General features: G+C 42.7%; 1 protein-coding gene across 4 annotated transcripts; it reads left to right on the top strand.

The window, feature by feature from the left end:
• Positions 1 to 1,984: 1,984 nt before the first annotated feature.
• On the top strand, positions 1,985 to 15,373 carry tie1 (tyrosine kinase with immunoglobulin-like and EGF-like domains 1). Of its 4 annotated transcripts, none has more exons than XM_042057653.1 (23): positions 1,985 to 2,232; positions 3,071 to 3,373; positions 3,475 to 3,588; positions 3,769 to 3,924; positions 4,029 to 4,160; positions 4,352 to 4,492; positions 4,866 to 4,994; positions 5,610 to 5,755; positions 5,951 to 6,095; positions 6,404 to 6,562; positions 7,065 to 7,202; positions 7,453 to 7,737; positions 8,049 to 8,339; positions 9,142 to 9,332; positions 9,618 to 9,831; positions 10,006 to 10,116; positions 10,652 to 10,842; positions 11,449 to 11,562; positions 11,894 to 11,964; positions 13,065 to 13,105; positions 13,739 to 13,835; positions 14,104 to 14,203; positions 14,526 to 15,373. In XM_042057653.1, exons 1-23 carry the CDS (start codon positions 2,190 to 2,192, stop codon positions 14,595 to 14,597), a joined length of 3,384 nt encoding a protein of 1,127 aa, XP_041913587.1. In that variant the 5' UTR covers positions 1,985 to 2,189; the 3' UTR covers positions 14,598 to 15,373. The 4 variants fall into 4 exon arrangements, with proteins under 4 accessions (XP_041913587.1, XP_041913586.1, XP_041913589.1 ...); XM_042057652.1 differs by having other exon boundaries at positions 9,570 to 9,831; XM_042057655.1 differs by lacking the exon at positions 7,453 to 7,737.
• The last annotated feature ends 1,101 nt before the right edge of the window (positions 15,374 to 16,474 follow it).

Here is a 16,474-nt window from a genome sequence, read left to right as displayed (position 1 = left end):
GTACCCCAGCCAGGTCTCCACCCCAACAGAGCAGACCGCACATCTACACACCCTGTCTAGCAGAGCCCAGGGTCCAGTGTCTGTGTTGATACAGCATGTGGTCCTTTTCCCGTGAGGTTTCCCCCTCCTCCTCCTTCTCCTCAGTGATGTCCTCTGCACACTGGGGTACGTGAAACACCAGGTACTCAGTCATTACCCATGTGACCACTGGAGAACCATAAAACATTGACATCAATTTGATATACTTGGTATGTTGGAATGTTACAGTAGTTATTTCCACTGATATACCCCACAGGCATGCATACATGTCTATCATCTTTACATCTTTTCTGTCATCTCTATCATCTTTACCTTTACACAGACAGTCAAAACAACAATGACCCTATGTTTACAAATGTATTGCTTCTTAAGCATATTGCCAATACTAAAGAGCATATTACAGAGTATATTTAAAAGAATAATCAACTTTTTTTTAATATATCCAGTGGCAACAGTTTTGTTTTTTCACAGATGAGATTGTTTATGGGTGTTTTGCATTTTTGGCCATGTGCAAGGGGAAAAGGAAAGGCTGCTCAAGGTAATGTGCTATTCTTGGTGCGAGGGACACTCCTGCAGTGGACTTTTAGTGACAGTGCCAAAAGAAGACTAAAGAACATTCCGCTCTGTCCAGTGTCTACTTTGCAGTGTCTTCAAAGGTCACCATAAGAAGTAAAAAAAAAACAATGGTACTTCAAGATAACCTGCTTGCATAATGTGCATGCATAAGCATATAAGGATGATAGACCTGAATGATAGCTGTGTGAAACAATGAACAAAACTGAGAAGAAGTACTAGTCAGCAGAAGAATATATAGAAGTGTTCATACTGTTTTTTTTTATCTTAGCCTATGACAAACTGAAAACAGGAAACTCCAACAATACCGAAGTGAGTCAACTCAAACTGCATACAGTGATCAGGAAACCAAGGGAAAGCATGAAATCAACACTTTTGCAAACCGCCCATCCATAATTGTTCAAAGTGTGCTGAAGCGCTCCCTTAATGACTTTAAAAAGTGTGATGCTGGATGATTTCCATGTAATTACAGGCCAGACTGAACAGACAGACATAACAAAGGCAGTGCAAGATTGTTCTTCATTTCCTCACACTCACTGAAGTAGTGGAAGAATGTTTGGATGTTCACAATGCTGATGACATTTCCAATCTGTTCAATCCAACAGACCAATCCAAAGTTGAAACCCATGTGTTGTTCTTGATTATCAGGGGAGCTAAAGCACAGGCACACATCACGAAACCACAGAAAGGTTTGTGTTATTGGCAGTGCACGTGTTCCCAACAGCATAAGAATTTTGAATCACGTTCAATTGGTAACACAGGTGAACGACGACCATCTGGTTCTATGAATGTTTGCGCAATCACTCTCTGTGGTTTGCAACCTGCACATGCAGATGAGTGGCATACAGGACAGAATGGACATGTAAAATCTGAAATGCAGCTGCGTGGTTGGTTTAAATGAACCTCAGTCTGACCCATAGCATATAGGCTAAATCATAATATTAAACACATAAATAAGTAAAAGTTATTAGAGAAATATGCTAATAAGTGCAATGCAAGCCAAAAATGATTACGTTATACATTAATTCATTTATACCAATCATTTGTCAAAAACCTCAAAAAAATCGGAGAAAGTTTGTTGTAGCTGACACATTTCTCACTAATATTGTAGTAGGTGTTCTTATATACGCAGATTAAAGGTCACTTAGATTATCATGACATCTGAAGAAATACTTTTATCCTATAAACTTACTATAATCGAAGTTAACAGGCTCTATGTATTCTAATGCAGACAACAAGTATGCCATGTTTTGATGTCAAACAATGTGAAGTGCCAAAACCCTCAATCCTCTCTCTCCAGCGCCGTGACGCGTTTTCCTTCCTTTCCCACCCAGAGGAGAGGAGTTTACTGGGAAACATAGCTTGGCTTTTGGACGTATTAGACGCTTTTACACCAAGAGACATCTCAGAAAATATCAGATCTTGTCTGAATTTAATGGTACGGATGTAACATCGGAATTACTGGAGATGCGCATTAACGCGCCACAGTGGAATAATAATCTGGAAAGCAGATCTTATACCAATTTGAAAATATCGGAGTTATCCACAAATTAACGGATTACAACATATCTGGAATTATGATTAACGTCATTTTACTGTTATGTTTTATCTCCACATCAGGTGAGTATTGTTTTAATATTTACCCGCTACTATTTAATGAATTAAGGTTTTGTGTATGGCTAAAACAGTCAGTATTTAGCCCGAACCGAACCCTACACAAAAAAATCAACTTTATATGATGAACTCTTGCTCCGTGTGTAGAGTCAGTGTCAAGATGTAGTTTACATACGTTATAGTATTTAGCATTAGCTCACATTATGTGGTAAATGGGTGAATTCAGACGTTTCAAAAGGACTATCAATCCATCGCAAATCTGATGTGTGCGTGAAATCTGGTCTGGTATGGACAACTCAAGGCACCTCTACACGGACTAAACTTATGCCCAGCCAATGTTATAACTTTACTCTTTACAGCCAGTAAAATACCTTCCTGGTTGGTAAGGGAACTCACCAGCCCACAATGTCTGGAGTGGAATGTGATCTCTTGAGATTACCAGGGCTCATCTTTGTTTCCTACCATTGTTTGGGGGTCATATGCCTAGTAATGGCATGTAGAGGAAGGGGATAGGTGGAGGATGGAGAGAACAACAGTCTCAAAGCAGCAGAAGCTACTGATTGTAGACATGTTGTTCTTCTGCGAAAATGGCTTAACATGTTGTTCTTCAGCGAAAATGGCTTAACTATAACTTATCTCTCTTTGGGAGCATCCAAAATATGGCCACTGAAGTTATTTCTTTGTTACATTAGGGAATAAGGCAGTACAGTAGCCTAATCAAATCTGGGATAACAGTTGTTTTAGATGTTAACTGGACAATACTTTGTGTTAAAAGTCATGGATAATGGGACCACAGTTTAAGGTTTTCAGTTTAAACATTACATACTTTCATTGTCTTTTGTAGATTCTGTCATGGATCTCACCATGATTTCTAATGTGGGGCACAGTAGTAACGGGCACAGTAACACGCACACCTTGACATGTGTCAGTGGTGAGCGCAACCCCAAACTTAATCTGGAAATCAAGAAAGACGACAAAATCATCAGGTATCCAGAAGAACCCAAGTTCAAAGTGACACAAGTGGCCAATGTGGCCAATGAAGCCAGTAAGGTGATTGCATCTGGCTTCCACAACATAGAGCATGCAGGCATTTTTCATTGCCGTTCCAGCCATCATACTGTGACTTTTGTCAGCAACCTCAACAGAGGTAAGATGGAGTAATGACAATAGACACAGACAAACTATAAAATGATGTTCTGTCACTTGATTTGTGTCATAGTAAACATGTTTTATTTATATGAAACAAAGGGATGTTGGTCCCAGCACAACTTTCCATGACTGCCAATAAGGGGGATACAGTGGAATTGGTCACACATATCCACAAAACGGACAGAAAAGAAGAGATCACATGGAAACATAATGGTAATAATATCTTCTCTTTCCTCCAAGTAAACAAAAACATGATTTTGTGAGCTGCATATATTGCTTTGTTGACTAATTAAGCTCAGGAATACTCCTCTTCCTCTTCTATGTTACCTAAAGTTACCTGTGTTAAATGGCCTGATTTCATAAGATGATAAATGAAACATTTTAACATTTCAGGTAATTTCTACTCCACAACACATGTGCAAGAACGGGTAGACAATACAGCCAGGCTGACTTTAAACCAAGTCACTGAGGAAAGCGCTGGGATCTACAGTGCCAACTTCATTGGTGAAAGTCTGCTATTTGGTGCCATAATGAGACTCATTGTGAGAGGTATGGAGCATTACCCATTGTAAACCACAAGTATACATCGTGTTTAGATGATACCTGTTGATGTTGGAGCTGAGGCTAACCACCCTGTTGTGTGATTGTACCAGCTTGTCCAGGCATGAAGTGGGGGCTTGCATGTGATCAGGACTGTCCCGAGTGCCTCAATGGGGGTGTGTGTCATGACAAGAGTGGAGACTGCATCTGCCCGCCGGGGTTCATGGGAATGCGCTGTGAGACAGGTGGGTGTGGACGGCTGGAAAGGTTCGCCCTGAAGTGAATCATGCTCCTGGTGGTGAGACAGGACATAGAACTTTCTCCCACAGAGCTAGGGAGGGAGAACACCCATCCGACTGTACTGTGTCTGAGTAAAAAATCCATTGTCTATAATGATCTTTTGCTTCCTAAAATGCCTCTGTATTGTCCTCTGCAGCATGCCGGGAAGGGAAGTTTGGTCACAACTGTCAGGAATCATGTAATAAGCTGATGAACTGCAAAGGATTAAGCTTCTGTCTGCTGGATCCTTATGGATGCTCCTGTGCCAGTGGTTGGCATGGAGCTCTCTGCAATGAAAGTAAGAGCAGCTTCAGCTTTAGTACACCTAGTATAGGTACATCTACTGTAGTATGTGGCAAGTCTGCTGAAACTCTTTATGTCTTTTTCGTGTGTAGAGTACTTCATTGGTTAGGTTAATGATTCTGTAATGAAGTTGTTGAATGGGTTATATGGGACACTATATTGTTCCTCTTCCAGATGCTGTATATTGTTCCTCTTCCAGATGCTGTATTGGAGTCTAATCATTATATTACAGGAGTAAAACACTTACATTACACACATTATGTATTTTGTTTCAGAGGTGAGGATCACAGGATCAGTGTAGATTACTGGGTATGAGACTTGCAGGAAAAAAAGAATGTGCGACTAAGATCCTTTGTGCCTTCTGATAGAATGCTCTGATGGCATGTATGGTGCGGATTGTCGGCTGCGCTGTGACTGCAAGAACGGGGGAACCTGCAACCCTTACAGCGGGTGCCAGTGCCAGACAGGGTGGCGCGGGCAACACTGCGAGAAATCAGGTGACAGAGGAATTTCAGCTCAGACACCTGATGCACTAATTGGGAGAGATCAGGGTATCACAGGGTAGGACTCACATCCAGACCTCATGGGCCTTCCTATGTCCATCATTTCAATTTGAATTAAATTTGGGGAAAAATGTTGAAATATTTACTTATTATTCGAACGACATCCCATGCAGTTGGTGCTATGCAGTGACTCCTCTCCAGTGGTATTCAACGAACCAAAAGATGCTTGTATTTGGTGACGTTTGTGCTCATTACTCCTGCTGGTTTACTGCCTTCCTGTTGTTTTTAGCACTCCTCAAACACTCCTACATCTGACACCCAGATGCTTTGTAGATACTTGATGATTTAAGTCAATGAGACTATAAAGAGACTGGGTTAAAATATTGAAAGACTAAAGTCTCTAAATACAGGAATGGCATTTAGCATTTTTGTTGAACTGTGTACTATATCACCAGCACTGGCTCGAGAGGTAGAGGAGTCGTTCACTAATCAGTAGGTAGCTGGTGCTAGTGGAAGTGTCCTTGAGCTTATTTGCTGAATTGCTAAATGTCTGAATTTGAAGCTGTCTTCATTTGTCTGCTGTCTGATGGTCTTTCTCTGCCCTTGTAGAGCATGCCCCTCGGATCATTGAAATGGACGACAACCTAGAGTGGAACCTGCACTCAAGCCCGAAGCTCACATGCTCTGCCACGGGCAACCCCCCGCCTAGGCACATGAGCATAGTGCTGCGCAAGCTGGACAGCACTGAACTTCAGGTAACATGTCAGTGTGTGTGTGTGTGTGTTTGTGTATGTGTCTCTGTGTGTGTGTGTGTGTGTGTGTGTGTGTGTGTGTGTGTGTGTGTGTGTGTGTGTGTGTGTGGAGGAGTGGGTAGGTGTGGGTGTTACAGTCATTTTCTATTCAATATTAATTGATAGCATTAACAGAGTTTCTCCATGTTCTGTCACCAGCCTATCCGCACGACCACAGACTCGAACAAGAGCACCGCCCATTTTGAGATCCCACGCTTGCAAGCAGAGCACGGAGGCCTGTGGGAGTGCAGAGTGTCGACAAACGGCGGGCAGGACTCACGCAAGTTCAATCTCACTGTCAAAGGTAAGCAAAGACGCTCATAATGATCAAGAATACGACAGTGAAAATGAATAGACGCAAATAACAGAAGTGGTTGTTGCATATGTGATGAAAAAAAAAACACATTTAAACACTAATGGCATTATAATTGTAATGTATTGTCTTGTTAAACCAGAAGTATACTTTTGAACATACTTTTTAGACTCTTAATAAACTGTCATAGCAGTTACAGTTCACCATTCTCCTCCTAATGGACTCAGCCTACACTGTACATTGGTAGATACTCTGACGTGATATTGCCTCTCATGACAAGATCTGCCTTCTCCACTCAGAGCCACCATGTCCTACCACACCTCCGACACTGCTGGAGAAGGGCAGCAAGCAGCTACTGGTGAAGCTGTGGGACGCCTACAGAGGAGACGGACCCATCACCTCCACCAAAGTCCTCTATAAACGTTTGGACTCAACGGACCTGTTCTCCTCCTTTAGCGGTGAGTTCACGCTGAAGGCGTACAAGGCTGTCTGCTGACACTGTGCCATTGTGCTTGTTTGGTCTACACTCACAAGATGGATTTGTAGTATTAGATGTAGTAACAGCTGATGTCATATACCAATGAAATGAATGGGGTAAAATGCATGTTGTTTTATTGTACAGCTGTATTAGCACAAGGCGTATACAGTTCTTTGAGACAAGGGTGTCATCTCACCTTCGATTAGTCTGGAAAGAGTTAGTCTGGCAGAATTGATTTCTTCGGAAGACAACCATTAAGGAATCTGTTCTATGGGTAGCAAATAAATAGCAATTCAAAATCTCTTTCAAGTCTCCTTAAAAGTCTCCTCAAAAATTGCTGATCACATCTGGCCCTGCAAGTCAAAAAAAGTAAGACAAATGCCTCTGTGAAATGTTTTCTATTTAAAACATAAATAGGTTGTGTACAGATCAAGGACCCATCAGAGAGTCTTTGTCTTTGACTCTTTCTCTTTCTCTTCCAGTATACAACACTGACCCCATCAGCCTGATGCACCTGCAGCCCTCCACCAGGTATCTGGTGCAGGTTCAGCTCAGCCGGCCTGGGGAGGGAGGAGAGGGGACCTCGGGACCAGAGGCCATCATGAAGACCGACTGTCCAGGTAAGGGACATCAAAACCCGTCCAATCAGTGATACACAAAACCAGGGCAGTCAGGGCATGAGAGTAGTGAGCACAGTACACTAAATTGGTCAGTGTAGAGCAGAGAGGAAAGAATCTTGGCATCATAGCTAATTCCATTTTATTGGCCCGCTAGCTAGCAGCAGTGGGTAGCTGAAAGTGACCCAGCCTGTCTGTGAGTGATCCAGCAGGCATGGCGGACTGCCTCTGACTGCATGTTCTGTGTCGTCAGAGCCCACGGCCAGGCCGAAGATCGATTTCCGCTCGCTGGAGGGCCGTAACGCCACGGTCAAGTGGTCTCTGCCTCAAGGCCACGGCTCAGCCACAGGCTTTTTAGTTGAGTTCTACGGACCAACGGGGACGAAGCTGTGGGAGAAGCACAACATGCTCAGTGTGCACTCCATCGATCTCCACAACCTGGAGTACCACCAGGACTACCGCGTGATCGTCCGTTTGGTCAACTGTGGCAGTCTTGGGCCGGCCTCAAAGCCCTACATCCTCCGCGTCAACAGCCAGGGTAACATTTCCCCTTTAACCATCCACGGCAATGCCACTCTGTGCTTGACTCAGAGGCCTGCGAGAGCTGCATTTGTGCTTTCTACGTCAGGTCCAATGCTATAGGTGCACAGTTTTAGCTAGACTCTGAGAGAATAGAGAGAGGAGGTCTTGTTATTCTTTGAAAAGTTACTAAATTGCAGTAGAGGCTAAATTTCAGATGTACTAAAGCAAGTGCAGGGAAAGTAACTTGAATGTGGATTTGTAGTGAAAGAGAGTCCACCTCTGGTAGTAACCTGTTTTGTGGCTTTCTTTTACGTAATTTCATTTCAGGACCTTCGTCACCACAGAACATTCGTGTGGACCACATTTCCTTCAACGCAGTGCGAGTCCAGTGGCAGCCCCCAGTGGACCCCAACGGGGGCATTATTAAGTACACCATTGAGTACCAACCGGTTGGCCAAAAGAGCGTGCATCTCTGGGTGGACACCGAAGATGGCAATAAGACCACCAAGGACATTACTGCCCTCAATGGCAGCACCCACTATCAGTTCAGGGTCAGGGCATTTTCGAAGGTGCCTGGAGAATGGAGTGCGTTTGTGGAAGCCCCGATCCAAGGAGATGGTGAGTGTCTGAACATAAAAAGTGAACATAAAGAAATCTTAATATGTTATTGCTCAGGTTGTGAAATATTTTTAAGGTTATTTAAAGTGCTGTTTAAGTGCTGTTAGAAAAGGTCAAGAATGATTCTTGCAGTTTTAAAACCAACATGTGGTGTGGCAAATGCCATAATAGGCACTTTTTGTTTTGTAGTACCAAAGCCTTTATCAAGGATATTAGCAATGAGACAGAGTAACAAAGTTGTAGTTGATAAAAAAGGACATATGGTGTTTTGCCTAAAACTTGCAAGCTTACTAGCTAACTGTCAGCCACCAACAACAGCAAGTGATGTATATTTGATGTCGTGTTAAAAGCTGATTTGTAATTTTTTTTTTTAATGGCACAACTACAAAGTGGTTAGACTGCAAGGCTAGAGGAAATCACAGGTGTGGCTATCATCTGTTCTCATAACGCTGTCCCATGGGATTGAATTTGAGGATGCCATAAAAACTAGATACTCATAAAAAAAATACTGTTGAAAAAGAATTTACCCTTGAAAGGAAAATATCTACACAATACATGATGAGTGTTTCAAGAGAACACTTCTGTACTAGTCTCGTCAGAATCACTTGATAGTGTAATGTACAAGAAAGTCTTATGCTCAAAGCATTTTTCATGATTACCTATTGAGACCTGTAATGCTTGTTTTACTAATACCTATTTTCTTGTAGCACTACAATAACACATTAAACTGATTCATAGAGCCAATGAAACAAGGGTGGATGCTCCTCTGGCTGCTCTGAGACATTAAACCATCTTGCTGCAGGTACACTCAGATTCACACCCACCACCCAGGAAGTGATGAAACCAGGAGGGGACAGCTCTCAGCTCCTGGTGGCAGTGGTGGGCTCAGTGACCGTCACCTGTGTCACCATCCTCCTGGCCCTCGTGGTCCTCTTCTGCATACGCAAAAGTCTGCTCAAACGTCGGCGCACGTTCACCTACCAGTCTGGATCGGTAAGCATTGCAGTCCCCAGCTTTCTGAATAGTAATGACACACACACACATACATGCACACACACACACACACACACGCACACACACACATACACACACACACACACACACGCACACACACACACACGCACACACACACACACACACACACACACACACACACACACACACACACACACACAGGTAAAACCTGTACTGTTCTTCATAGTGCCAACTGGTCTAATCACACGCTCATAGGCATTGACACCTCGTGGAGATCATGCCTTTCTCCCTGTTCCTGCTCAGGGGGAGGAGACCATTCTACAGTTCAACTCAGGCACCCTGACCCTGACCAGGCGCCCAAAGCCCAACCCAGAGCCTCTGACATACCCCATCTTGGAGTGGGACGACATCAAGTTTGAGGACGTTATCGGCGAGGGCAACTTTGGTCAAGTGATCAAGGCTATGATCAAGAACAAGGACGGCAATAAGATGAGTGCTGCCATCAAAATGCTGAAAGGTGAATCGTGTGGGAGAGACACGGATAACAATGAACACAGACACACACAGAATATGCAGGATCGTACATGTGTCCAACTGTCCAACTGTCCAACTGTCCAATTGACCAACGTGTGTGTGCGTGTGTGTGTGTGTGTGTGTGTGTGTGTGTCCCCGTTGTGTTTATCCTGTCTAGAGTTTGCCTCTGAGAACGATCACAGAGACTTTGCAGGAGAACTGGAGGTCCTTTGTAAGCTTGGCCAGCACCCCAACATCATTAACCTCATTGGTGCCTGTGAGAATAGAGGTGAGAGCGCCATCCTGTGGGTATTTCTGGTACTTACCTTAGACATAAATCGACCATCAGTTAAGTACAAATAACAGTCAAGATATACATTATGATTAATCATTGTCTTAAATCTCTTGATATTTTAGTGTGCAAGCATACAGGAAATAGTTAACGTCTATAGTCAGATTCAAATTTTATTAGATTCTTTTTTGGCACGCCAATATCAGCACTGTTAGAGAAATCTGGACGATTATGTTTGTTTTGTTTGTTTCTTTGCCACTATTATAGAAAACAAAACTTGATATGGGGCCCCGAGTGCATTTTGAGTAAAAAGAAATCCCTTTTTTGCCATTCCCACAGCTTCATTAGAACCAGATTAGGTTGTTGCATAATTGCCTTGAAAGCAACTCATGCATAGAGTGTTCTGAGCAGTAATCTTTCAGTTTTTTCTTCTCTCAGTTTTTTTCAGGTGCATGTTCAACCAACAACGTATTTTGAGAGTACTCTCTCTTTAACACATTCAGAGTTGTCTTATATCCTTGTACATTCACAGGGTACCTCTACATTGCCATTGAGTACGCACCTTACGGGAATCTGCTGGACTTTTTGAGGAAGAGCCGTGTCTTAGAGACAGATCCAGCCTTCGCCAAAGAGCATGGCACTGCCTCCACTCTTACCTCTCAACAGCTGCTTCAGTTTGCTGTTGATGTAGCCAATGGCATGCATTACCTTAGTGACAAACAGGTATGGCTCTGTGGCTGGCTTTGTACGGAGCATACATTTTTATGTAGTATTGTTTGAAATTGTTTTAAAAAAGGGGACTGCACTATTAAATGAGCAGAAGGGTAGAATGTGCTTTAGAATGTTTTTTTTTAACAATTTCAATTGTTCAACAATTTCACTCGTGTAGGGGCAGCCGTGGCCTACTGGTTAGCGCTTCGGACTTGTAAGCGGAGGGTTGCCCAACCAGTAGGCACGGCTGAAGTGCCCTTGAGCAAGGCACCTAACCCCTCACTGCTCCCCGAGCGCCGCTGTTGTTGCAGGCAGATCACTGCGCCGGGATTAGTGTGTGCTTCACCTCACTGTGTGTTCACTGTGTGCTGAGTGTGTTTCACTAATTCACGGATTGGGATAAATGCAGAGACCAAATTTCCCTCACGGGATCAAAAGAGTATATATACTTATACTATACTTACATACTTGTTTTGTCTTTTGTCTCTTAAGATGAGGAAAATGTAATTTTAGCCACATGTTTTCTCACAGGGATAATACTTTTAGTTTGAGCACTGTGCAGATCTTTTAGTTCAGTCCTGATTAAAACCTAGTATGACCTCTCATCTCTGTCTCCAGTTTATCCACAGAGATTTAGCTGCCAGAAATGTGCTGGTAGGAGAAAACCTGGTTGCCAAGATTGCTGATTTTGGTTTGTCTCGAGGGGAGGAGGTGTATGTCAAGAAGACTATGGTAAATGCACTACTAGATTTTAGGATTTGGCATTTGGTATTTCATGTGTTTGTTTATTCTGTAATATGATATCTAAAATGCAACATTTTTCTAGCTGAGCAGTATCAATTTTCCCTCATAATTTTAGCAGTGCATGTTTTGCGTGTTCAATTTTAGCCAGCAGAGGTTAGCAGAGAGCCAAATTACATGCCTCTCCTATCACGAAAAAATACATAAACACTTGTGGCTGAACAAATGCTAATGTTTAATTGCATCATTGCATTAAGAAAGAAAATGTGTGTGCATGTGTGTTAAATATTAAAGACCAAAATCTTTCTGTTTTATCTCTTAGGGGAGATTGCCTGTGCGATGGATGGCCATAGAGTCTCTAAATTACAGTGTTTACACCACAAAGAGTGATGTGTGAGTGTCTGGGGCATCACTCCCTTTCGTTTCACTAATCCTATCTTGATTTGTATTATTCAGATCAATGAGTAAAAACCAATGTTGTGTTAAGTAATGTGGATAAGAACTGTGTTGGTGCGGATAAGGACAATGAGCTCAGCTCCTGAAAAACCTGGGAATTCATAGCTAAACCCTGCGGTGGACCAGTAAGGCAACATCAGTGACTCCAGAGCACTACAGTCAGAGGATATGGCTGATGAGAGAAAAAAAGACCTTGGCTGGGCCCCAGGGGTATTGGGACACATACCGGGTCTGATCAGCCTGCGATGGGCCTGTCTTAGCAGAGGGTGTCCTTTTGATTAAAAGGCCGAAACACCCAATGATGCTAAGGTACAGAACTGAGGATGTTTCCCAGAATTCAGAAGCAATAATATCAGACTAGATAAATGTACCGGAATGAAATTAAAATAATGAAATGACTTAATATTGCAATACTTGCTGCCACAAATTATATATTGTGCCAAAAATATTTCAATACTGAAATATTCAATATACTGTATTGTTCCATTTCTACTGAACAACAACCAGTTGTTCGATGTCATAATGTGACCTTAATATAGCTTAGTAAACAACAATTCCTACTCTTCTACAACATGTGCTACTCTACACCCTGATAAATTCATGCAAAGGAACTGATAAAGTAAATGAGGAAGTTGGAGACTTCTGCCGCAAGCCTGCATGCCCCCTGTCAAAGCCCTATTTTTATAGCCATGAGAACAGAGTGTGCTAGAGAGTTCAACAACCAAAGGAAGTTGGTGGCCCAAATGGCAAGTGCAGAAGTGGCAAGCAGCTTCAGAGGTGCCACCTCTTTTATTACCCCTCGGCAGACTCGATTCTATCACATTGCAGAAGCACAAACAAATGCACCAATGTTTAAAGAAAGTTATCTTAAAATGACTGAATATGATTTTCTGCTCAGTTATGTTGTCTAGTAAACAACTCCAATCATATGTTATTTTGCTCTCTCTCTTCCTCCCTCTTCTCTCTCTCCCTTCTTCTCTCCTCTTCTTCCTCCCTTTCTCCTGATGTTCACCTCCCTGTTTCCTCACCTACCTCAGGTGGTCATTTGGGGTCCTTCTCTGGGAGATTGTGAGCTTAGGTGAGCAAATATGTCTTCTACAAAATGTCTCTTTTTCAGTTTAGCAGTACGAAGCTGACAATTTTCAACCACTGTAATGTGCACCAAATACAATACCGTTCAAAAGTTTGGAGTCACTTAGAAATGTCCTTGTTTTCATCATTAATGTTGTAAATGACTGTTGTAGAAAGAAATGGCTAATCTTTAATGCAATATCTACATTGCCCATTATCAGCAACCATTCATCCAATGTTCCAAAGGCACATTCTGTTTACTAATCTGATATCATTTGAAAAGGCTAACTGAAAAAACATTGGAGAACCCTTTTGCATTTATGTAAGGACATAATGTAATCTGAAAACTGCTGCCCTGATTAAAAAAAAACAATACAACTGATCTTAGTTGGTATTCTGTGGAGTGGAATGGAAATTTCTAAGTGACCCCAAACTTTTGAGTGTATATCTGGTGGAGAGAATTTGACTTGAGCAACAAGGATGAGTATGACTGGGTGATGCTGGTGATGATAACAGTTAATTGCCACACTGATAATGATACTGTACTTGATAATTGTAATGTACTTGGTAATAATGAGGTTGGCTGGTTAGTTATATTGGTGTGGGTGTCACTCACTATCACTATCTATGCTATTTTCAGGTGGAACGCCATATTGTGGGATGACCTGTGCAGAGCTCTATGAGAAACTCCCACAGGGATACCGAATGGAGAAACCCAAGAACTGTGATGATGAAGTGTAAATATACCCACTCTCTCATTCTCACACAATCTCCACTGCAAGGCCAACAGCGTTATTAAGACATACGGCCTGATTGTTTATCTACTGTCGACTGATACATTGATGCTTTGCATTGTGCATTATAAGGAGGGATGTTAAAATGAATATAAAAACATATGTTGAAATTCACAGTAAATAAGACTGAGGCTTATTTAACACACAATGCTCACACATTTGCCAAATGACTCGGAAGTGAGAACTGAGAGAGGCTTTTTTTATTCTTCAGGTATGAGTTGATGCGACAGTGCTGGAGGGATCGGCCGTACGAGCGACCACCGTTTCAACAAATCTCTGTGCAACTCACCAGGATGCAAGAGGCAAGGAAGGTGAGGGCCTGAATGCAAAAGTTGAAATGTAGTCATGGGCTACTTGGGTCCATACCAGTAAAGCTGAACTCAAGCAAAAAAGCCTTCTCGCAAGCCATTTTTAATTGGCCAGACAAAGACACAAAACTGTTGTGGTGCTGAGGTAGAATTTGAAAGCACAGATTTATGGATATTGTTACAGTCACATATGTGTGGTCACAGCATAGTCAGTCAAAGCAAGAGCTGAAGAGGATAGCACGATAGCATGCAATTCAAGCCGCATTTCTATGTAGTGTGTTGCTGTGTTAGTCAATACCTCCTTATAACGCTTTTTGCTTCACAGGCCTACGTGAACATGGCGCTCTTTGAGAACTTCACCTATGCTGGTATAGACGCCACTGCTGAAGAAGCCTGACTACCCGCCCCCCCAGACCCTGAGAGGGCGCGCCGCCCAGGGAGGGAGCGCCGTGGCCGGACACCGCGCTACTGCCACCCCCCTGCGGCTCGTGCCGAGGTCCATAACCGGCACTCCACCCGGACCACCTGGCTCTAGACAGCAAACTGTGAAAGGACACTGATGCGGGGGGGGCCTATGGGAGCCCGCCGTGGAGCTGTCTGCCGGGGAGGCTTGAGCCTCAGGCCTGGTGGTCTCGTGTATGGTTCTCGCCTCGGGAGCGCCCGAACATGGATAGGACTTTTCGAGCAACTCCCTGTGTTGGTGATTTTGCCAGACGACAGGGTCTGGGGGTGTACACTGCTCACAAAACTCTGCTGTCCCCAACTATGGGGGACTTATTCCTTTGTTTCAGACTCAATGGACATACGTTGGATTACACTTGACTCAAATCAGCAGAGGTGAATAATGTCTCACAATGTAGCACTTAAGATAAATAGTATACACAATATACTGTATATGTACGTTCGCTTCCTTCCTTCTGACTGGTGTATTTATATAAGGCTTTATAGCATATTATCTTACTGTATGTTGCCTTGTATACTTGTGTTTTGAGCCCATGTCATGAAGTGCAGACCAAGTCCATTTTTCATGAACTGGATGGAATGTGGAGTCTTTTGAAAAGTGAATATAGGCAACCTATTTTTACTGACATTTTATTATATAAATCTACAAGTAATGTCCTCATGTGTTTTCTTAATTAAAGGATCTTTGCTGTGACTGGCCTCACTACAAAGAGAAACGAATTTACTGCTCTGCCCTATGTTTTTAACATAAGTGATGCATGAATAGACTTAAGACACAGGGTTGCTTGAACTGTTTTGTTTTGTTTACACTAAACTTAGAGCCAATTCATAGCTCAAATGCTTCCCCTACTGTTGAAGAAAATATTTGGTTTCAATCAGGATTCTATGGTTTATACAGAGTCGCCTCTCCAGTTGATGATTTGTGCAAAATGGTCAACTTGCTCATTGTTATAGCAAGTTATTTTGTCAGTTACTGCCTACCATTATAAGCCTATTATCATCTACTTGCATATATGCATCAATACACATGGACACACATACTGTGTGTTTACAGGCATAGATGCACATCAGTTAGGGATTAGTTGGGGGTTGTTGTAGGACAGTGATGAACCAGTGTAAACTTAGCCTCTTCCCTGCTGCAAGTCACTGATCTTTCAGAGGATTTCCTTGAGCAACAAGCCACAGAGCCACAGGCTGTCATGCAGTGGGATGCCAGCACAGTTTCCTGAGACAGCATGTGTACTCATACTCACCCTCACACACACACACACACACACACACACACACATCATCACAGTTGAAACATGGTTACTCCTTAATTAATTAATTTAATGAACACTGAATGTTCTCTGTGGCTGCACATTTGTGAACAAACAATATGTAGAAGAAGCAAGGAGTCATGCTTAAACCAGTATGGGACTGATGTTTCACTCTTTCTGTCATCATAGTGGAGTAGGCTTGCACATCAGACATATTTCATAAACTTATGCATTGGCAACTGCATTTACATCACACAGCTTAACTGATGCTGCTTGCTCCTCTACTCTTTGATGTGTATCAGACAGCCCCCATCAGATTAGCTGCAAGCTCTCGAGTGCGGTGGTAAAGTGGGCCACTATCTTGGTTTTTTCCAGTGTATCAAGAAAAACAGTTTTTATTTTTCTGATTATACACAGGATAGAGAGGAAAGAGTTGGTGTGTGCGGGGTGTGTGTGTGTGTGTGTTTGTGTGTGTGTATGTGTGTGCGTGTGAGTGTGTTTTCTGAGGCCCTGCCTGGGTACTTGCCTCAATCCTCTCTGAACACACTTCCTG

The sequence above is a fragment of the Alosa sapidissima genome, chromosome 12, assembly GCF_018492685.1.
Source record: "Alosa sapidissima isolate fAloSap1 chromosome 12, fAloSap1.pri, whole genome shotgun sequence".
Classification (NCBI taxonomy): domain Eukaryota; kingdom Metazoa; phylum Chordata; class Actinopteri; order Clupeiformes; family Clupeidae; genus Alosa; species Alosa sapidissima.
This window is presented reverse-complemented; position numbering and strand designations above follow the sequence as displayed.